Below are 23,349 nucleotides of genomic sequence, written 5' to 3'. Positions count from 1 at the left end.
GAGCTGCAGAATACAAAGAAATTTAGCTCACCAAATACTTGCATTGGCTTTCAAAATGTTTATGGCAGCCTCTGCAGCTCTATGTTTCGCCAGCTTCTTACTTGTACCTTCACCTGAATTAAGGTTAACAACAACAACAAAAGTATATGCTGTGAAAATGTGAGGTCTGCATAGATGATTTCATAATGCAAAATAAAGTCAGGCTTTACATAGTTATGAAAACATATACTAATAAATATGCTATCATAAAATATTCACCACATGAAATACATTTAAAAAACCCAGTTCTGTGTGTGTGTGTGTGTGTGTGTATATATATATATATATATATATATATATATATATATACGCACATATATATTGCTTTTAGAGAGGAAGGGAGAGGGAGAGATAGAAGCATCAATGGTGAGAGAGAAAATCATTGATCGGCTGCCTCCTGCAAGCCCCCCACTGGGGATCAAGGCCGCACCCTGGGCATGTGCCCATGACCAGATTCAAACCTGGGACCCTTCAGTCCGTATACTGACACTCTACCCACTGAGAAAAATCAGCTAGGGCAGAAGTTCTATGTATTTAATTCTTTGCATACCTGTATAAAAAATCCATATTATGTGTCCATTATATATTTATTACATAAAGTGGTAATAAAGTAGCCCATATTACACCTTTTGAAGAAATGCAACTTCGTATTTTACTCTTCCCCTATTCACAGAGAGAAATTCTTCTGTAACAAGTTTCCTTTAAGGGAGCCACTCACAGAAAATGTGCACAATTTTATTCTAACGGCCTGTCCTATCCTGGATTAACCCCTTGATCCGATAAGCAGTCATGCCTATATACTGGGTTCAGTGTGGGAAGAATTATATGGGGAAGAAGGTGAGAGCTTCTGTTATGTGTCTTACTTACAATCTGTATCCTTTAGAGTAGCTAAGGGGGCTAGAGGGGATAGTCCTGACTGATCACTGACACTGATGCCTAACTATAGTAAGCAATCACATCTGGTAAATCCAATCTTTTTCCTCTGTGTTCAAACTAGGTGTTGAGAACCCTTCGAAAGTGGTATTAGAATGCTGACGTCCATTCCTCTGGTGTGGAAGAAAGGAGACGTGGAATAAATTTTGGAAGACACACACACTGTACTCATTTATCCACCAATGTAGGTATTAATAGAGAACTGAACAGAGTCCCTACCCTTAAAGAGTACAAACCCTAGTGCAGAATTTCTTCTGTAAAAGGCGTTTGAAATATGGAATGGTACATGTGATGGCAGGCCTAAGTGCAGGTTGCAGGGGAGCACATACAAGGGGCAGCTCCCTACACTTAGTAAGGATTCAGAAAGGTTTCACAAAGAAAGGAAGAGATAACTAAATGAAGACTTGAAAGATTAGTAAAAGCTAGTAACATGTAGAGAGCTAGGGGTTGAGAAGAACAATCTAGGCAGAGAAAAGAGCACCGGCAAAGGCTCAAAGATAGAGAGCACGGTGTTCTCAAGAGCCCCATGTAGTTGGATACAATAAGAGCTTGAAGGAAGAAACTTTGAGATAAAAGGCTAGAGAGTTGTAGGAATAGGAGGAGGGGGTCAGAGAGTGGCCTCCTAAATGTGTGCTTCTCAAACTCTAATGTGCATTGAAGTGCCTGGGAATTTTCTTAAAAAATATACCCTGATCTAGTAGGTCTGGCATGGGTCCAGATATTCTGCATTTCCATTAAGTTGCCCAGGTGGTATCAATGCTGCTATTGATCACAGTTTTAGCATCAAGGTTCTAAGTCATATCAACAAATTTATATTCACTCAGAGGGTAATGGGAAAACTACTGGATGAATTTGTTTTTTAAATATATTTTTATTTTATGTTTTTAAATATATTTTTATTGATCTCAGAGAGGAGGGGAGAGGGAGAGATAGAAACATCAATGATCAGAGAGAATCGTTGATTGGCTGCCTCCTGCATGTCCTCCAGTGGGGATCGAGCCCTGGCAGGGAATCGAACAGTGACTTCCTGGTTCATGGATCAATGCTCAATCACTGAATCACACCGGCTGGGCACTGGATAGATTTTAAGACGAGGAAGTACATGAACACACTTGAATGTCAGAAAGAACACTCTGGTTGTCGTGTAGAGAATGGACATCACAAGACTAGAAGCTCAAAGTGCAGTTATAAGACTGTAGCCATAATCCAAGGGGGAGATGACAGAGGCCAAAACAGTAGCAATGGGAAGAGAGCAGTGGACAGATTCAAGAGGTATTTAGGAAGATTTAGTGATAGCCTGGACAAGAGAGGAAGAAATCAAGGAGATCAGACACAAATTTCTATTATGAGCCAATGGGTGATGGTGGTCCCTTTACTGAGCTAAAGAAAGCAGAGGGAATGGATTTGAGAGAGAAGATGGATTCAGTCTGAGGTGATGAGAAACTGAGGTGTCTTTGGGTCCTCCAAGTAAAGATGTCTAGCAAACACAGGCTGATACATTGTTCTGTAACTGGGCCTGGGGGGAAGGTAGAGTTTTCAGAATTATCAGCCTTTAGATAGTATTTGAAGCCGTGGAGGCAGATAAGCTTGTATAGGAAGATAGGGCAGTGTAAGAAGAGTAGGGGACCTAGACAGAATGGTTGCTATAGGTTATTAATCACTGGTCTATAACACATTGAGGGGGGAAAGTCTACTTTTTCTTGAATTTTCATTGAATATTTAAAAATAGACCAGCTAAAGCAATAATTCTATGGTTCACATGAAGACTATTAAAGCTGGCACCTCCAATCCACTTGCCTCACATAGACAAAAAAAAAAAAAAAACAAAACTTCAAAATTGTCTTAAAGTAGCTTTAACGAAAATAGCAGACTCAAGATTTTCAGGGACACAAATAAATGATATCTTTAGATTATAAAATGGTAGGACTTCAGCTTTCCTGCTAAATTTTTTTCTTGACATTCTTCCAAATTAAATTTACTATTCAGTATATTTTTGTTTGCAACTAAATGGATACATAAGAAATAGAATGTCTAATTTACAAATGGGCAGCTTCAGTTATAATTTGTTCAAACTCACGGACCATAATAAGGTGAGTTTAAACTCTGAAACTTTACTGCTATGTAACCTTGGGCAGGTTACTGCTAATCTCCTTGAACCTATTTCCTCATGTATATATAAAAAAGGAGATAACAGCTCATTAAAATCCCTATAACGTGTCAGGAACTAGAAGCTGCTATGCAATCAATATAGAATATTCAAGCCATTTGCCTTCCTCATTTTGCTTGGATCCAGAATCGAGTGTTGTACAATGAGCCCAAAGTGGCAAATGAGTCCATACAGAAAGGGGAGAGGTTCAGAAAATTCTGGGGTCATGGAATCAGCTATAATCTATGAAACTTTAAAACTTGATAGCACCTACTGATCCAGCTATGGCTGCTCCAAGAACCTTTCCTGCTTCTCCCTAATTCTTGGAAGAACCCTAGGAGGATCCTAGGATGTTTCTGAGCTTCTCTTGGTATCTGGGGAAGAGAAAATTAGGGAGAGAATCAGATGAAGTTGGAAAATCCCAATGGCCTGAGATGAGAGGTCTCATTTCAAGAGCCTGCCCCTCACAGCTATCTCCAGTAAAAAGGGCACTTGCCCAACTGATAAACAGTATCAAGTCTTGACTGTCAACCCGCAGGGTCGTCGGGGGTTAACTGTGCATACAGACCTGTGCAGGTTATGTCACCAACGGTTACTCTGAAGGTGAAAGTGGGCACGTGTATTTGCATATCGGATCTTTCACATTCATAAACCGGGATGTTCTTGGTCTTCATGCCGTATTCGTGCAATACCTGAATCGGTGTTTTCCCTGGTTTAGCTGTAATCATCTTCCCCAAACTGCAAAAACAAAACAAACAAAAAAACACAGAAAAAGGTGTGCTTTGCATGCCAAAGCAGGGAGGGAAGCAGAAGCTTTAGAGAGGCTAGTTCTCAACGGTGACTCGCGAAGCACCAAAGCTCCCAGGGGCCGGAGCTGGAAGGTGCAGAGACTGCCCGCCCCACTGCGGCGGGCGCAGGGCAGGGGCGGGCAGAGTGGGGGACGCTATTAGGAGAGGTTCTGAATGAGGGCAGGGCGGCTTCGCCACCTCGCAGGACTAGGCTCACAAATCTCGTTCCCCGGGAGGCCGCGAACCACCGTCGCCTGCCCAGCCCCGACCCCAGGAAATGCAGAAGGGGCGGGGCCCAGCCGCAGACCCCGGCTCGCGCGCCACCGAGGGCGGGTCCGAGCGCCAGCGGGTCCGCCCGCAGCCGCGGGGGCGAGAGCGTCGGGAAGGGGCTTTACCCACAATGCCGCTGGGGAGCCAGGTTCCCCCGGCCCCGCCTCTCCCGCCCACCCCTCTCGGCCCTGCTAGGCGCGGCCCCGAGCGCCCGCGCGCTGACCTGAAGGTCCCGCTGTCCTCGCGCTCCAGCGGCGGGGCCGCGGCGCGGTGCCGGCTCTGGGACATGGCGAGAAGGGAGGAGGGCTCGGCGGCAAGAAGAGCGGCGCGGATCGACGTCCTCGCTCCCCGGGTCGGCCGGTCCCCGAGAGGAACGCTCCAGCGCCGCCGCCGCCGCCGCCGCCTCCTCCTCCTCCTCCTCCCCAACTCCTCTCCTCCCCTCCTCCGACCCCCCACCCCCTCGGCTCCCCTCCTGCGTCCCTCTAGCTAGGAGGACGGGCGGGGGCGGGGGCGGGGCCTCGGTGCGGCAGCGCGGGTCCAGGTTCCCGGCCACGCCCCCTTGCTGTCCGGGATCCCGGCCCACCTCCAAGCTCCGCCCCGCCCGCCGGCTCCTCGGCGTCTGGCCCCGCCCCCTGGTTACAGGCCCCGCCCCGTCTCCCAGCCCGGGCTCCGCCTCCGCGCGTACCCACCCACCTGGGGCCTCGGGCTTCTCGGCGCCCTGTGCCCGGCCTCTGGAGGCCTCAGTTCTGTGTCCTTAGAAGGAGGCCGTTTCCTGCCGGGAGAGGCTTGTGGGGCTGGCAAGTCTCACGGTCTGTGGGCCTGAGGCTCAGCCTTATTTTGTTTTTTTCAGGCGGGGTGAAGGATGAGGACTGCGTCGCTTTAAGCCAAAGATTTCAGAATTCCAAAGGCAAAATTTAGGGAGAGCATCCCTGGGCCCGGCCCGAAGCTGGAGACTCCCGAGGGCTGGGGGGCTCTCCCCTGGAGCCCTGCCCTAGGCGCTCGCGGGCACGTCCGGAGACCCCCCTCCTTCTCCCTTGCTCCGTGGGGCGTCATTGTCTCACAGGCTTTTGTCGCGAGATAAATGCGGGGCCTGCGGATCCCAGCAAGGCCTGTTAGGTGTAAAGGAAGGCTTTTCTGCGGACCGGATTCTAATTAAATATTGTTCTTGCACACCTGTGGTGCTGGTCGTAATGGCGTTTGCCTGCGATGCACCCCCTTTGGTGCAGTCGCTTCTCTAGGGACTTGCTAGCCCCTTGCAGAAAGGACTCCCTGTGGTTTCTTGGTGTTTTGGAAGATTATTCACACAAGGGGACATTATTAAAAACTGTTCTCTGGGGGGTTAGCACGTGAGCCCTGGATATTTGAAAGTAAATGTAAAAAAAAAAGTCCAGAATCTAATCAAATTGATTTATATTATTTGAGGCTTGCATTAACCTATTCTTCCTCCCCCTACCGTCTCTATATATGTATTGTATCGATTACTAGCTACCTAACTATGGCAATACAATATTTCAGCACTCAGATTTGTTTCTAAAGTGTATTTTTAGCCACAAAATTCTTTTTTTTTTTTTAAATATATTTTATTGATTTTTTACAGAGAGGAAGGGAGAGGGATAGAGAGCCAGAAACATTGATGAGAGAGAAACATAAATCAGCTGCCTCCTGCACGCCCCCCACTGGGGATGTGCCCGCAACCAAGGTACATGCCCTTGACCGGAATCGAACCCGGGACCCTTGAGTCCACAGGCCGACGCTCTATCCACTGAGCCAAACCGGTTCTGGCCACAAAATTCTTTTAAAAAACAAGCCAAATCCTTATGTAGCTCTCTTTAAAGGCTGAGTTACTGGAATAATAATAAAACAACGAAAATAAAGACAGTAGGGTCCCCTTTCAAAGAGATGTCCATGTGCCAACTTCAGAGTAAGAAACCCATATGTTTATACAGTTATTTATATGTATTGTGGTTTTCATTCAGTATTTTATAAAGATCTGCATACATTTGTTTCCTTATAGTCTGTGACTCTTGATATTAATCACTTGCTGTAATCATACTGTAAAGTCCGGGGTGCAAGCCGCTGTCACAAAGAACCAAGAGACGCTTTCTATGCAAACGCAAGGGGTTTATTTAGCTTCCAACATATGTCGGGGCCCACAACTTACTCTGAGCGCGGCAGAGCAGTGGCCGTGAGCCCCGACTAAGGGTTTAGGCATAGGTTATATACTTTTTCTAGCTAACGGGGGGAGCAAACGGGGGAAGCAAAGGGGTCACTCTTCTGGGAATCTTGGCGCCGTTGTGAATTAATGCCTGTCCATCTTCTTATCAGGTTGCTTGCTTTTCAGTTTACTCCCGGGCTGCAGCCATCTTGTAACCTCCCTGGCTGCAGCTGTGTTCCATAAAAGTTAATTGTTCCATCTCCCCCTCCTAACCTTCCTGATTGCCCTGGTGCTTGTTAAATGTAACACTCTGGTAACGCTTTGATGCCGTTTGTTCCTTGACCTTTCTGACCTGATTACACTGACGCCCTCTCATTCCCCCCTTTTTCTGTGGAAGGTTTCTAATCTTAGAGACTCTCAGGTTTAGCTAAGGCTGCATACTGTTGCCTGATGACAAGGAGTTTAATATCCCCTACCCTCTGTTGTATGAATTCCATAATTTTGTTTATGATGCAGGGCCCTATAGAGAGGATTAACAGTAGGATTATGAGCGGCCCTGCGATCGCTGACAACAGGGTTGTTAACCATGGTGACTGTGTAAACCAAGATTCAAACCAACCCTTTTGCGCCTCCCTTTCCTTCTGTCGCTCGGCTAGCCGCTGCCGAAGCTTGGTTATGGACTCCTCCACCACCCCTGTATGATTGGCATAAAAACAACACTCTTCCCTGAGAGCTGCACAGAGCCCTCCTTCTTGCATAAATAGGAGGTCGAGACCACGTCTATTTTGCAGAACTACCTCTGAGAGCGATGTGAGGGAGTCCTTAAGGGCAGTTACAGAGGTTTCCAATTTCTTTAAATTCTGATCTATAGCAGCTTGAAGCTGGTGCATATGGCTCGACCCCTGGATAAGGGCAGTGGTTCCAGTCCCTATCCCCACTGCTGTTCCAACTCCTAGGAGGACTGCTATAGTAAGAGACACTGGTTCCCTTTTAAAGCGGGTGACACGCTCTCCCACCATCTCCTCAAATGAACTTGCATCATGATATAATACTCGAGGAAACAAACGGACCATGACACAGAAGTGATGGGAACTATTGAACACAGCAGTGGAAATACAAGGGGTCAGACTGGTACTGCAGGTCCACCAAGTTCCTGCCTCTGGAGCCAGGTACCCAACTGTGGAGTTCATAGAGACAGTTCTGGCACAGAGTCGCCGGTGGCTCAGCGGGGGGGAACCTATGCAGAGTCCTTTGCCAGAAACCTCAGGGAGGGTTAGCTTGTGATCTCCTCCCCAACGGCAGGCAGAGCTTGTGGTCAGGGTGTAAGTTCCGTTTACTGCAGTCCCCTCGTAATAAGGGGGTGTTGCCGAGAGGCAGAGCCAGCAGGATCGAGTCAAATTACTTTGGGTTGCATTAAGGGCAGAGTAAGCTCCACTTACGAGGTTAAACAGGGGGAGCCTACCACTTGGGCTTCTCAGGGGAGGAGTCCCACTACTCGGAGTCTGAACAAGGTTGGTAACCTGGGGAGATTCTGTCACTGGCCCCTCCAAGCCACCCAGGGACGCCAGGGGCCGGAGTGGGGAGACCGGACGGACAGCTGGATTGGGCCCCACCAGGACTGGTGTGGTCTCTTGTCGTAGTTTGATAGTAAACCAGAGACCAAAGTCATATCCGGAGGCATAAAACCTAAGCCCCCATGTCCTTCCCTTATACCAGTGGGAAAGCTTGTCCGCTCCTCTGCCTTGTTTTGTTAAGGAGATATTTAATTCATTACACAAAGCTTCTGTTTTACATTCCCCCCTTCTGCTCCAGTGAACAGTTATCCAGTCTGAACTGGATCGGGTGATCCAATGAGCTGACCCCGTGGTTTCACACCCCCAGGCTGCGCAGTAAAGGGATTTAGGCCCACCACAGCTCTGTATCTTACTTCGACTACGATCATTTCTTGGGCAGACATAAAAAGGGAGGTGGCCTAGGAGGGTGCGTTTGCTATAATTTTGGCATCCTGCATTGGTATCGCTACTGGGGTAGCCCCTGAATTCGAGACCAGCGGAGGGCTTACTAGGTGCCATCGGGATGTTGTAAGGGTCCTCTACCTCTGATATGTCCCATGTGTCTAGGCCGACAGCTAGCTGGCATACGTCTGGAGATAAGGTGGGCCACCAGCTACCCGGAGTGTGGACACCTCTGGTTGACCAGACTACTTGCCCTGTTGGGTTGATGACTTCCCAGGTTAAAGTTACAGGGGCATGGGGGTTACTCGCCATCAGCTTGGCCGGGCAGGGGCTTACAACGAAAGCGAAGCTTAAGAGGGTTATCAGTCCTTTCCATTGTCCATTCAGGTCCCGGTGGCGGTGCAGGCTTGAGATGGGAGGCATGGATCCAGGGAGTGATGCCATCTACTTTAACCGCAGTCGGGGTGGTCAGCAGCACCACGTAAGGTCCTTTCCACCGGGGCTCCAAGCTGTGGGTCTGGTGCCTCCTCACGAACACCGAGTCTCCAACGTGGAAGGAGTGGGGCACTTTGAGGTCTCCTGGCTGATAGGCAGAGGCCAAGGGCTTCCAGACGAATTGCTGGATTCCCTCTAAAGCCTTTAACCTGGCAAGTAAAGGAGTGTGGGGTAATGAGTCTTTGTCTATGGTGGGTAACATTTTTGAGACCGGAGGTGGGGTTCCATACAGAATTTCAAAAGGGGTGAGATTATATATAGAAGGTGAAGGAGTGTTCCGAGCACGGAACAGGGCATAAGGTAGGAGCAAGGTCCAATCCTGAACGCCAGTCTCTAAGGCCAATTTAGTTAAGGTCTCCTTAATGGTTCTATTTATTCTTTCTATCTGCCCTGAACTTTGGGGACGATAAGCACAATGTAATTTCCAATTAATCCCCAACACCCTGGCCACTCCCTGACTTACCTGGGCCACGAAAGCAGGTCCGTTATCTGACCCAATTACCTGGGGCAGTCCAAATCGAGGAAAAAGTTCTTCCATAATCTTCTTAACCACCACCTGCGCTGTTTCTTTTCGGGTGGGGTAGGCCTCTACCCATTCTGAGAAAGTATCTACAAAAACTAAGAGAAATCTTAATCCATACTTAGCTGGTTTGATTTTAGTAAAGTCCACTTCCCAGAATTGGCCGGGCCGGCTTCCCCTGAGCCTTTTCCCTTCTGGCTTTTGCGATGGGTGTGCATTTACAGCCTGACAGGCTCGGCAGTTTCTTGCCATCTGTTCAGCTAGGTTTCTGTTTTCCTTGGCTGCTAGAGTGAAGGGCTGCTCTTTTAATAGCTCTTGCATCTTCCTGGCCCCCAAATGAGTGAGCTGATGTACATGCTGTAAGTAGGAGGCCGCCTGCTGTTTCTTATTCCCTGTAGCTTCGGGTGCCGTGTCCTCCTTAGGAGCCTTGTTCACTAGTGTTGGGACCTCTGCCCCTTTAAGAGCTGCTGCCTTTGCTTCTTTGTCTGCCCGCCGGTTTCCTGCGGCTACAGGGTCCGACCCCTTTTGATGGCCGGGGCAATAAACAATAGCTAATTTGGTAGGCAGTAGGACAGCTGCTAGTAGTCTAAGGATCTCAGCCTTGTGTTTAATGTCCTTTCCGGCTGAGGTTAACAGTCCCCTTTGCTGGTATATGGCCCCATGTACATGAGCCGTGGCAAAGGCATAACGGCTATCCGTATAAATGGTAGCTTTCTTCCCCTTAGCCAGCTCTAAGGCTTTTGTGAGAGCAATTATTTCCGCTTTCTGGGCGGATGTCCCTTCTGGCAGCCCCGCAGACCATACAACCCTGTCCTTGCTAACTACTGCCGCCCCTGTGCATCTCTTACCATCCTGTAGGAAGCTGCTGCCGTCCGTGAACCAGGTCACCTCTGAGTCTGGCAATGGGAAGTCCTTTAGGTCACGACGGATTCCTGCTTCTTCTGCCAGGATATCCTGGCAGGAGTGTAGGATCGGGCCTGCAGCCTCATCCGGAAGTAGAGTGGCAGGGTTTAAAGTAACTGGAGGTCCGAAGGTCACTCGGTCCTTGTCTAACAGAATGCTCTGATAGTGCGTGATGCGAGCATTCGAGAGCCACCGGTCCGGGGGCTGCCTGATGATACTTTCCAGCATATGAGGGGCCACAATAGTTAATTTTTGTCCCAGAGTCAGTTTGTCCGCATCTTTGGCTAGTAAGGCAGCGGCAGCTATAGCTTTAAGACAGCGGGGCCAGCCCCCAGCTACTGAATCCAAGCGTTTGGATAGGTAGGCTACAGGTCTTTTCCAGGGTCCTAAAGTCTGGGTCAAGACCCCCCGCGCCACTCCCCCTCGCTCCTCTATGTAAAGGGTGAAGGGCTTTTCAACATCAGGAAGCGCCAATGCTGGGGCTGATAGCAGGGCTCTTTTTATATCATCGAAGGCTCGCTGTTGTTCTGACCCCCAAGAGAATTCTGTGTCCCCCTTCAGGAGTGGGTACAGCGGGGCGGCTAGCGAGGCAAATCCCGGAATCCATAGTCTACAGAACCCAGCTGTCCCCAAGAACTCTCGGAGTTGTTTTCTGGAAGTTGGTGTGGGGATCTGCACAACAGTCTTTTTCCGTGCCTCAGTCAATCAGCGTTTCCCTCCCCGGAGAGTATACCCTAGAAAAGTAACCTCCTGTCTGCATAGCTGGGCCTTCTTAGCTGATGCCTTATACCCAAGCCGAGCGAGCTCCTGTAGTAAGGAGCGAGTCCCGTACTCACATTCTTCCCGAGACGACGCAGCCAGCAGCAGGTCATCTACATACTGGAGCAGGGTTACCTCCGGGTGCTGGGTTCTGAAGGTGACCAGGTCCTGATGGAGTGCTTCATCGAAGATCGTGGGAGAGTTCTTAAATCCTTGGGGCAGCCTGGTCCAAGTCAGTTGCCCTGCAAGACCAGCCTCCGGGTCGGCCCATTCAAAGGCAAATAGAGGTTGACTGCTTTCACAGAGTCGCAGGCAGAAAAAGGCATCCTTTAAATCCAATACAGTGTACCAGCTCCTGTCAGGTGGGAGGGAACTCAGAAGATTGTAAGGGTTAGGGACAGTGGGGTGTATGTCCTGTACCCTGCTGTTAATCTCTCGTAGATCTTGCACTGGTCGGTAATCCCCGGTCCCCGGTTTCTTGACGGGAAGGAGTGGTGTGTTCCAAGCTGATTGACAGGGCTTCAGGACGCCTCCCTGCAGTAGCTTTAGAATATGTGGCCTGATTCCTTCCCGAGCCTCCTTACTCATGGGATACTGCCTCACCCGAATTGGAACTGCAGAGGCTTTTAAGGCAACTACTACCGGAGGTTGATTTCTCGCCAGCCCTAATCCGGCCTTCTCTGCCCAGGCATCTGGATACTCGTCTAGCCACCTTGTTACATCCTGTTCCTTTACCGGGGAGTCATACAGGCGGTATTCATCCTCCATAGACATTGTTAGAGCTGTTACTACTGGTTGCTGGACTAAGGGGTTCAAGAACTCTACTCTGGGCCCTTCGGGGTTGAAAGTGATGCGGGCTTTTAATTTGGTAAGCAGATCTCTCCCCATGAGGGGAGCTGGGCAGTCAGGTATCACCAGGAAGGAGTGATGGACCTTTCCCCTTCCCAAGTCTAGAGTTCTTTTGGTGGTCCAGGCTCGGTATCGGCTACCGTTGGCCCCCCTTACTAGGGACCGCTTAGTTGACAGCGGCCCCAGTGGTGCTTGTAATGCCGAGTAAACAGCTCCGGTGTCCACCTCAAAATCAATAGGAGTCCCCTCCACATCAAACTTTACCCTGAGCTCGGGGAGGGGGTCCGAGCCCCGTCGCCCCTAGTCTTCATCCAGGGCCAGCAAGGTGGGCGGTTTAGCCTGTAGGCCCTTCCTGGGTCTCTTTGGGCAGTCTTTCTTCCAATGCCCATACTCCTTGCAATGGGCACACTGATTCGGGTCCAATTTTGGTCGCGGCCGTGGCCCAGCCCTGCCTCCCTTCCTGTTTCCCTCTTTACTGTTACCGACTGCTGCGGCCAGGATTTTAGTCAATGCTTTATCTCTCTTTTTATCCCTGGCATCCTCTTTTTCCTCTCTCTCCCTTTCCCTACGTTCCTCTTTCTCCTCCTCCGTTTCTCTCTTATGAAAAACTTTATCTGCTTCTTTAACTAAGTCTCTAAGAGTGAGGTCCTGCAGCCCATCAAGGCGCTGCAGTTTCCGCCTTATATCTGCAGCAGATTGGCCAATGAAAGCCATGGCTACTGAAGCCCTCTGGCCCTCCGACTCCGGATCGAAGGGAGTAAACCTCCGATAGGCTTCCATTAACCTCTCTAAAAAGATTGTAGGAGATTCATCAGAACCCTGGATGACCTCCCTTACCTTAGCCAAATTGGTGGGCCGCCTAGAAGCTGCCCGGAGACCCGCCACGAGAGCCTGGCGATAGGAGGACAGATGCTCCCTACCTTCTGGAGTATTAGGGTCCCAGTCGGGGCGAGCCAGTGGGAAGGTGTCATCAATAATATTCTGTAGCTGTGTCGGACGCCCGTCTCGTCCCGGAACGTTCTTTCGAGCCTCTAACAGGATCCGGTCTCTTTCCTCTGTAGTGAAGAGGGTCCCCAGAAGTTGTTGACAATCATCCCAGGTTGGCTGATGAGAAAACATAAGGGACTCCACGAGACCTGTTAACCGAGTGGGGTCTTCAGAGAAAGGAGGGTTATTATTTTTCCAATTATATAAATCAGAGGAGGAGAATGGCCAATACTGGAGGGCCGGCATCTCCCCCCCGTTCCCATTTTCCACCATAGGCCCGTAAGGGCGTAACGGCAGAGTAGTGGCCACAGGTCCTTCATCCGGCTGGCGCCGGCTCCTAGTCCGCTGTGCTGGCCCGTCGCCCGGTGGCAGCAGGGAAACCTCGAGGGTGGAATCTGGGGAGGCCACCGTTGGGGACGCTGGCAGGGGGGCTGGACCGGGCGCCGGAGAAGGCACTTGGTCAGGCCGCTGCAGTGCCTCGGCCGCCGGAGGCTGCAAAGGCGAAGCATAAGGTGGTGGGAAATCTAGGAGAATAAGATCAGGCTGTGAGTCCGGGAGGACCGGAGGAACAGAGGGTGGAGGAGAGGGGAGAGCCGGCTTCACAGGGAGGATTGCTGGCTCAGAGACAGACACCGAAGACCTAGGGAGAGAACCAGGGGGTAAAAAAGGCTTGACCCACGCCGGGGGGTTCTCACATAAGTCCTGCCAGACCAGGATGTAAGGCTCCTGATCTGAATGCCCGTGTCGGCCAGGCTGAAATACCTGTCTCCTTACCTCCCTGATGAGAGGCAGATGGAAAGACCCCTCCGGGGGCCATCCGACATTAAAGGCGGGCCACTCGGATGAACAAAAAGTCTGCCATTTACCCTTTTTGACAACAAGAGATAGGTTTTTAGCTCGTCCCTTGACTTCTGACCAGCGATCCAGGGTCAGAGACAAGGGAGTAGAGGCAGACTGGCCCATGACTTCGAACACACACACACCAATGACAAAAAACAAGGAACAAAGGACAAGGACAGACACAACGCGTTGAGACAAAAATCGGAGGATCCAAAAAGAAGGATTTACAGAACCAATTGACCTAGCTGGCAACAGAACTACAGAACCAGAATCAGAATCCGTACCTAACTGACGGAACAGACAGGAGTCCACCAGGCGTCCCTGGTCCTCTCCAGACTCCACCAGGGCGTCCCCTGGGGTTGTGGCCTGCGACCTCCCGACACGTCTGTCTGTCGCAGTCGGGGGAGGCTCACGCCCCTCCCCGACAGCCACCCGACCAAACAGATTTGCCAGCTCTAACTAAATTTGTGTTTCCAATATCTAAGCGATCGCTATTCAGAAAGGCGCCGTCACTTACCCCAAGAAGCGTCTGTTGGAACCCAGAGGCGGCTGCAACAAATACCTCGCTGCGTGCCCGGCGACAAGTGGGGGAGAGCCTCCTGCCTTAAATAGGGGGTCCCTCTCCTCCCCGCTGGGGGAGAGCCTCCAGCCCTAAATAAGGGGTCCCTCTCACCCCCGCCGGTATCTCGGTGGAACCTCCAAATGTAAAGTCCGGGGTGCAAGCCGCTGTCACAAAGAACCAAGAGACGCTTTCTATGCAAACGCAAGGGGTTTATTTAGCTTCCAACATATGTCGGGGCCCACAACTTACTCTGAGCGCGGCAGAGCAGTGGCCGTGAGCCCCGACTAAGGGTTTAGGCATAGGTTATATACTTTTTCTAGCTAACGGGGGGAGCAAACGGGGGAAGCAAAGGGGTCACTCTTCTGGGAATCTTGGCGCCGTTGTGAATTAATGCCTGTCCACCTTCTTATCAGGTTGCTTGCTTTTCAGTTTACTCCCGGGCTGCAGCCATCTCGTAACCTCCCTGGCTGCAGCTGTGTTCCATAAAAGTTAATTGTTCCATCTCCCCCTCCTAACCTTCCTGATTGCCCTGGTGCTTGTTAAATGTAACACTCTGGTAACGCTTTGATGCCGTTTGTTCCTTGACCTTTCTGACCTGATTACACTGACGCCCTCTCAATACAAGGACAATGAATGAAATGCTGAAACAATAAACTGTATACCATGCGGATTCAAAACAGTTCTTTTCTGTTGCCAGAGTTGGCATGATGGACTTGTGAAAGAATTCCCTTTGGACTAGGTACAGGGTAGCTGGTGTCCAGGCTAATGTTAGTGCCTAATTGCATTGTTCCCATAGGGCTGTTTCCCTCAAAACTGGCAAACTATTAACCTTGACCCTCATTAAGGACATTGCTAGCATTTTTAACTTATTAGTTTTCTGCGTATATTTTAGTGCTATGGACTGCAATTTCAAATTAGACTTACTTTTAGTGTATCACTTTACACTGTTGATCTATAATTCATCACCTGAGCACACCAAGGGAGGCAGTGTTGTGAACTGTACACTGTAAACTACTTGGTGGAACCATGCTTTGTATTTTAAAGTGTATAATTATATTTAAAATCAAGTAAGACTTAGATTTGTGCCTGATTTTCTTTGCAAATATGGATTTGTTATCTGAGGGTTGCAGTTGATGGATATTTGGATACTATATTAATATGTTTGCGGCTGCTACCAAGAGCTTTGTCAAGCAAGTTGGAGATGGAGGGAGATTAGTTCCTGTTCCAAGCCTCAGTGAAGCGGACAAATACCAACCTCTAAGTCTGGTGGTGAAAAAGAAGCGATGCTTTCTGTTTCCTAGATATAAATTTACCTCGACACCTTTTACACTGAAAGATATTCTACTAGGAGACAGAGAAATTTCAGCTGGTAAGCAACTTTTATTACTATGATTAACTTAAGTGCCTGAAGTTTGTAATAGTATCAAATCTTTATTGATTGAATAACTTTCAAACCTATTTTATAAGATTATTGTATAATTTTATTTCAGTTGTTTTATAAATTGTTTTAACCAGATCAGCTTAGAAAATGGCATAGTAATATATTTCTTCATCTATGAAATGGAGGTTTTATTTAATTTTACCTATCTCACATGGTCAAATGAGATGAAAATAATTTGTATTTATTTTTTTATCATTTACTTATTACAGTTGGCAAACTGAAATATATTACAGACTTGGTTAGAAAATAAATGGACATTGAGACAAATTATTTCTTAAAAACATCTGTTTTTCTTTCAACTACCCCGTGGGTCTTGATGCATAAGAAGTTCTGTCGAATTTGAGTTCATTTTAAGTACTCTAGCTATTTATTTCTTCTTGTTTTCTAATTAATTGAATGACTATTTTTAATCTTGGTTTGAAACTTTGCCTTTCTTAACAGGTGGGTAATGAAGTCTTAAATAGTAAATTAATGTGTTACCATATGTAATCTACAATAGAATAATTAGTGACATTTGAAAAATATTAACTTCCTTTTTTAAAAAAGGTATTTCATCTTATCAGTTACTGAATTATGAAGATGAATCAGATGTTTCACTCTATGGAAGGCGAGGCAACCATATTGTGAATGATGTTGGGATTAACGTTACTGGATCAGATTCTGTTGCAGTAAAAGCTTCATTTGGTGTAGTAACTAAACATGAAGTGGAAGTTTCAACATTACTCAAGGAAATTAGTTCACGGTCAGTATACTGCAGTGTTTTCATTAAAATTTTTAATTATATAAACTTCATTATAAATTATTAAAACATCCAGGTTTGTTTTAGTAATGTAATGTATGTGTTTGAAATAATGCAAATTAGTAATATACCCAAACTTTTGATAGGAGTAGATATCCAAAATCATTTGGTTTAAAGAGAATTTTAAATTGTTCCACAAAATTGCTTTGGATATGAACACATTTGCTAAATTATTGGATTAAAAGAATATAGGAATCTGCTTTCAACAAATATGCTGAGAGAGTCTCTCCAATAGACTCCTATAATAAGCATGTTTTAAGAAAATAGAACGGAGAGGCAGATTATTAAATTTCTTTTGAGCATACTTTATGATTTGTATTAAGCCTGCCTTGATTTACTTTTAGTTAAGGTAGACTGTGAATAAGTAATACATGATAGCAAAAAATGTGTTGGATGATATGTAATCAGATACCATAGATGCTTGTGACTGTCTCTCTTGTTTATTTTAGAAAAATTAATTTTGACCACAGCTTGATACGTCAGTCAAGGAGCAGCAGAAAGGCAGTATTGTGTGTTGTCATGGAAAGCATTCGAACCACACGACAGTGCTCACTGTCTGTGCACGCTGGAATTCGTGGGGAGTCCATGCGGGTAAAGCCACACTTATTAGGCTTCTTTTATTAGAAGGCTGCAAGGGAATTTTTTAAAAAGTACTCAAATTCTAATGGGACTTGTGTATTTTGTCAAATGTTGAGATTAAAGAACTGCAAGGATATATAGGATTTCACACAGTAATGGTTTTGTATTGTGAAAAAAAATCTAAGAAAATTTGGATTGTAAACTCATATAATATAATGAAAACAGAATACTGGTCCTCCTGAAATAATATGCATACTGGAGTCCCTCCTATTGCTATTTAAATACTGTTTTAAAAATAAAAATTAAATACTTTTATTGAATTCTTTGATATTATTTTTAAGTGATATAGTTTATACTTAAATTTTAAAAGTTGAATTTATATTTTTATAATAATTTTTCTAAAATAATATTGTCAGTGACTAAACATACTCCAGTGTAAAATCTTTTTTAAAAGTCTTAAAAGTAATTGTGTTTATTACTTCAATTATTATGTTTGGCCTTGTCATTCACAAATAATGACTTGATTTCTAAATGTTAGAAAGACAGGGTTCAATGATAACCTTTTCAAGTCTTTGAAAATAAAGCCTCCATTTAGCTGCTCACCAAATTGTTTAACGTTGAATCATTTGGGCATGAACTTAATTGTTGGTGATTGCTTTGGAAAGCTGCTGAAAGCTCTGGGGGCTTTGGAACAGCAGACAGGGTAGGCTTAAAAAAAAGCTCTAGCACTTAAACACAGTTGGTTTGCAGTTGAAAGACAAAGGCTTCTATGCCAGAGAGCTTAGCTATTGTGGTAGCACTAATCATTGGCTCCAATACCAAATAAGTGAGAGAGTGGTGAGTGCTATTTCCTAATATAGATCGAGATCCCATTGGACCATGTGGAACTCTGCTATAAAGTTCACTTCCAGTAGGATAATTCTTTACTTGGAGAAGTGTTTTGTTTTGTTTGTTTGTTTCCTTTTGATAGGATTGAAGGAAATGTTATGTTCCTCCAAAAAGCTATCCTTACATGTTACGCTCCTTAATGATGTTATTTTTTTTTTAATATAGTTTCATTTTATGGATGAACAGAATCCCAGGGGAAGGGACAAAGCTATTGTTTTCCCAGCACACACAACCATAGCTTTCAGTGTTTTCGAACTCTTCATTTACTTGGATGGTGTCTTTGGTGAGTGAGTGACTTGCATGAAATACTGAATTGATTACATTTTTAAGAATTTAATTCTCTCGCTTTGTCTCTCTAAGATTAGAAAAGTGATGCTCTCAGCACTGTCAATCTTTTTTCTAAAATATATTTTTATTGATTTCAGAGAGGAAGGGAGGAGAGTCAGAAACATCAGTGATGAGAGAGAATCAATGATTGGCTGCCTCCTGCACGTTCCCCATTGGGGATCAAGCCCGCAACCCAACGGGGCATGTGCCCTGACCAGGAATCGAACCATGACCTCCTGGTTCATAGGTCAATGCTCAACCACTGAGCCACACCTCTGGGCAGCACTGTCAATCTTATGCTTAGATGAAGTAGCTAGGAAATGCTCTCCACTCCCTACTTACCCAGTACCTCTTTTCTTCTTCTTGGTAAAGGCTACAGACTCCCACCACTCCACTTACAATTACAGATAAGAGCTAAAATGCAGTCCACTGACAAACGTATTCCTTGACTTATGGGGAGATAATACATGGCCTTCTAATAGGTAGTTTTTTATTATGGCAAATAGAGGAGTAAGTAGACAGTAAGATGCCTGAAGATGTCAGGGCACCCAAACTAGTATACCCAAAGATAACTTTTCTTTAATTTTATCTATCAGAGATCCGCCCCGCCCCAGCTCTCCCTAAAAATAACGTTAAAACTACAAATACTACCCCTAAAATTGTCACCTTATGTAATACCTCAGTGCAGCTCACTTTAGATTTCTACACTTTACAGACCTTTAAGGTTAGGAAGCCAGCCAGCTCAAGTCTAGGTGTGGGCCAAAGGACCAGGCAAGTGAGCCCTCTGGCCATGGTAATTTATAAACATTTTTAGACCTGTTTATGTTTGTTTCTGCAGTTCTAATGGAACAGGGACTCGGGATCCAGGAACAAAACAAAACATGCAAATTAAATTCTCTTTGGGTCCCTTCGGGTGTAGGTTTTTTACAATTATGTATATTGATAAGAGTCTGAACTGATACCCATCAAAATTTAAAATGTGCATACTTTAGCTTTACTTACACTTTTATGAATTTAACATATAGATATATTTACATGAAATGATATGGAGATAAGGATATTCAGTTCATAATAGTGGAAGATTGGAAATAACCTTAAGATCTATTATCAGCGCCGAAACCGGTTTGGCTCAGTGGATAGAGCGTCGGCCTGCGGACTGAAGGGTCCCGGGTTCGATTCCGGCCAAGGGCATGTACCTGGGTTGCGGGCACGTCCCCAGTGGGAGATGTGCAGGAGGCGGCTGATCGGTGTTTCTCTCTCATCGATGTTTCTAACTCTCTATCTCTCTCCCTTCCTCTCTGTAAAAAATCAATAAAATATATTTTAAAAAAAAAAAAAGATCTATTATCAGCAACTAGTTAAATAATGGTTCATCCATACAAAGGAATACTAAGAATGAGGAAGCACTACATAACCTGACATTGAATAATCTCTAAGAGATATTTGAAAGAAATGTGTGTAATATATAACATTTTGAGCCTAAAGAATTTATGTACATACATACATACATACATACATATTCCTTTATGCATGTAAAATATATGGAACATTTCTGGAAATATACACAAGAAAGTTAACATGGTTACCTGTGGGGTAGAAAACTGAGGCAGGGGTCAGGGTAGTCTAGAGACTTGTCACTATACTGCCTTGTTGTGCTCTTTGAATTGTGTACCATGTGAATGTTACCTTTCCTAAAAATATATAAAATTTAACTTGAACAAATACAATGAAGTCACGTACCAGAATTCATCAACCACAAAATCTGAGTTCAACTTATAACATCTTCTAAATTTCTTTCATAGACCTTTGTGTCACTTCAGTGTCAAAAGGAGGATTTGAAAGGGAAGAAACAGCAACGTTTGCCGTGCTCTACAGATTGAGAAACATACTATTTGAAAGAAGTATGTCCATGTCCATTGAAGAGTATTTCACATATATTCTTTTTCTTCTGGGGTCAATACTTGAGGTTGTCTATTAGTAATCCTGTTAAGAATTTAAATTTAAAAGCCAAATTATTTCATGACTGATGGCTTAGATTCACATGCTTATAAATGCAGCTTGGTTCTATGTTTGTTTTTTTTATTTGACTTCTGACACATTTCTCTGTTTCTGTCTTTAGATAGAAGAGTGATGGACGTCATTTCTCGTTCCCAGCTTTACTTAGACGACCTTTTTACTGACTACTATGATAAACGTTTCAGCATGACTGATATTTCACTCAAAGAGGGGACTCACATCCGTGTTAACTTACTTAATCACAACATTCCAAAAGGACCTTGCATACTCTGTGGGATGGGGAACTTAAAAAGGGAGACGGTTTATGGGTGCTTTCAGTGCTCTGTCGATGGGCAGAAGTACGTGAGACTTCATGCAGTTCCTTGTTTCGATATTTGGCACAAGAGAATGAAATAAAATGAAAAATGAATGCACTTTGCTGGTGTTTAAGGTGCAACTGTGCCACACACCTTTCCAAAATGAATTGTGGCAAATTAAAGAGGGAAAGAAATTAACTTGTCTGGGCATCATTTTCTTCATGTATAAAGTGGAGGTGATAACAGTCTCCTCATAACTTGTATGAAGGTTAATATTTTTATATGAAAAAAGGCTTAAATATAAAATTAAGCATGTAGATGCTCCTCCATAAAATCTGCCACCGTGTTATAAGTATTTTAGGGATTTAGTTTATCATTTAGGTAACCTTTTACATAGAGATTTTTTGAAATACCAACTTTATTTTTAATTGGGTTTTAATTAACATTTAAAGATGAAAAGAGTGCACAAGAGGCGACTTTATGGTGCTTTAACTATTGCCCTGTTTCTGGTAAAATGAGAAAAATGTGTTAATAATTTAATGTAACCTAAGTGCTTAATTGCAGTATCAAGTTAAAAGCACACTGAGCTCAGTGTGGGGCATTGTGTACAGTTAACAGGGTGACTGCTACTAGTAATGGGCTGCTATGTACATATGCTCGCTAGTGTTGGCTTTTATAAAACTCACTGCTGTCATTTTAAAGTTAAGACAGCTAGGAAATGTTTATTTCTTTTCTCCCCTGAAGATGTTTAAAACATTTAACATATTTAGTTCTAAGAGATCTTTTTCATCTACTCTGTAAGACATCTGAAATTTGTCATAAACCACCTAAATTTACTATATACCCTTATGAAAACAACTGCAAAAATAATATGTTCAAATTCTAGAACTCACAGTGTATAATTACACCACTCACTACTTGGTATATACCTATGAAGGCATAATGCAATCATGTGAATACGAACTACTTGTGCACTAAAGCATGTGGAATGATTAAAATTTTATTTTTTAACTAAGTGTGATTAGTTTCAGAATCTCCGTATTCATTTAACATCAACAATAATCTTCTAAAAGATAAGTTTAAAGGCACTTTGTATGCCGAAACCGGTTTGGCTCAGTGGATAGAGCGTCGGCCTGCGGACTGAAGGGTCCCAGGTTCGATTCCGGTAAAGGGCATGTACATTGGTTGCGGGCAGATCCCTGGTGGGGGATGTGCAAGAGGCAGCTGATCGATGTTTCTCTCTCATCGATGTTTCTAACTCTCTATCCCTCTCTCTTCTTCTCTGTAAAAAATCAATAAAATATATATTTAAAAAAAAAAAATAAAGGCACTTTGTATGAAAACAATGGGACAGAAAGGTTAGAATTATAGTTTGTATTATCTGATAATTTCCATTTATATCTTCTGTCACTGTATTTTATTTTAGACAGAGTATATGATTCAAATGCAAATATGAGGATACAGATCAAACAAGGGTCTAGTGACTTTTTTATATAAAGAAAGTGGGGGCAGTTTCAAACCAAAGCATAGTATTATCAACTTAGTTTACTTCCACTGAGCAGGTTTTTCTGAAGAAAGTAAAGAGATTAAGAATTGACTAAGCAAGTGAGAAGTTATAAAATAGGGCAGAGGAATGATGCAATATTGGCAGGAAGAAAAAATAGTAAATGTTTTTGTTTTATGAAGTGTCAAACTCTGTGCTATGCTTATGTGACACCACTAATCTGGTGGGTTTTGTGTTATCCCTACCCTTTTAAGTAACAGATTTTCTGGCAGTATATCGAAATAGGTTACAAGATTCAGTGGTTTGGAAAGAGCAAGTTTCAGGAAATGGAAAAGCTTCGTTTTGAACTCACCTGTTTTGAATAGAGCTATTTACGGCCTGACCATTCCTTCCTACACATGCAGTAGGCTAAACCTTACATGCTCCAATAAACATGTGCCCTTTCTTTGGTACCAACTGCATCTACAGCATCTCTTACCTCTTTTTCTCCACAAGTTGTACCATGTCATGATTTGACCATAACACAAAATTGCCATGGTACATTTATTTCTTTTCTCCTTTGAAAATGTATAAAACATTTACCATATAGTTCTGAGAGATATTATTTATGAATCCTCATTTCTATCCTCATTTGATATTCTCATGTATCCTCATGTGTAAAATAAATTCTATACATTTGCTGGGGTCCAACCCCAGCAGGTCCAGGGGTCCCCAAAGGTGTAGACAGAGTCGGCGAAGAAGGAATGACACGGAGACAGCCTTCAGTTGGTCAGCAGCCTACTCAGGACCTCTAGCCAGGATCTCCAGCCAAAGTTCTGGTCGGGATCTCCAGTGAAGTTCTGTTTAGGATCTGATTAGGATCTAATGTTTATTGTCTTTTTTTTTTTTTTTTTGCCGGATCATTATTTGTCACGGAGGATGAGCACACAGGACAGAATCAGGGGGACGGGCCTGGGCATCGGGTGACGGTGCTGTGCTGCTCGCGGCTACAGTGTCAAGACACCCAAGTTGCCGCAGACAAACATGAACATGAATCTTCTGGATCCACTCAATTAAAAAAATAAAAAGCTTAAAGATGATGTTTGATGTCTCAAAGGTAATGATTTCATTAAAACCTGCCCACAAGGTGAAACCACAAAAGCTGCGGTTCAACGCCACACCTTCCAGGGCGTGCCGGCGCCACCTCGCCGTGGCAGTGCGGCTGTGACAGCGTGGGCTGCGGTGTTTGGGGCTCAGCCACGGCCCTAAAAACCCCGGACATGCTTCCAGTGCTCAGGGGAGGGGCAGTTTCTGTCACT

General features: G+C 45.0%; 3 protein-coding genes across 7 annotated transcripts in view; 1 reads left to right on the top strand and 2 right to left on the bottom strand.

Moving 5' to 3' along the window:
- Window positions 1-4,613, bottom strand: part of PRKRA (protein activator of interferon induced protein kinase EIF2AK2) — a 375,739-nt gene extending 371,126 nt beyond the window's left edge. For 2 of the 5 annotated variants that reach the window (XM_070422685.1, XM_070422684.1), the window contains exons 1-3: window positions 4,400-4,546; window positions 3,687-3,856; window positions 32-113 (exon numbers count right to left, since the gene is read on the bottom strand). In XM_070422685.1, coding sequence (XP_070278786.1) covers window positions 32-113; window positions 3,687-3,856; window positions 4,400-4,464 — 317 coding nt within the window. In that variant the 5' untranslated portion in view covers window positions 4,465-4,546. Of the gene's footprint in view, window positions 1-31; window positions 114-3,388; window positions 3,493-3,686; window positions 3,857-4,399 lie in introns of those variants that run through there. The other 3 variants (XM_070422688.1, XM_070422687.1, XM_070422686.1) reach the window with 3 other exon arrangements.
- A 4,122-nt stretch (window positions 4,614-8,735) lies between these two features.
- LOC139015196 (uncharacterized) lies at window positions 8,736-14,904 on the bottom strand. The gene is given in 2 exon segments (XM_070422665.1): window positions 8,736-8,930; window positions 9,245-14,904. Coding segments are annotated over 2 exon segments (4,713 nt in total). The 5' UTR covers window positions 13,763-14,904.
- On the top strand, window positions 14,810-20,881 carry PJVK (pejvakin). The gene is made up of 6 exons (XM_070422666.1): window positions 14,810-15,570; window positions 16,189-16,384; window positions 16,891-17,032; window positions 18,074-18,191; window positions 20,038-20,136; window positions 20,355-20,881. The coding sequence occupies exons 1-6, from the start codon at window positions 15,360-15,362 to the stop codon at window positions 20,645-20,647; spliced, it is 1,059 nt and encodes a 352-aa protein (XP_070278767.1). The 5' UTR covers window positions 14,810-15,359; the 3' UTR covers window positions 20,648-20,881.
- The last annotated feature ends 2,468 nt before the right edge of the window (window positions 20,882-23,349 follow it).

Source organism: Myotis yumanensis, unplaced genomic scaffold (assembly GCF_028538775.1).
Source record: "Myotis yumanensis isolate MYYU_CA2020_CCGP unplaced genomic scaffold, mMyoYum1.0.hap1 SCAF_8, whole genome shotgun sequence".
In the NCBI taxonomy this organism is placed as follows: Eukaryota; Metazoa; Chordata; class Mammalia; order Chiroptera; family Vespertilionidae; genus Myotis; species Myotis yumanensis.
Note: the sequence above shows the minus strand (reverse complement) of the source record. Positions and strands in the feature narration are given on the sequence as shown.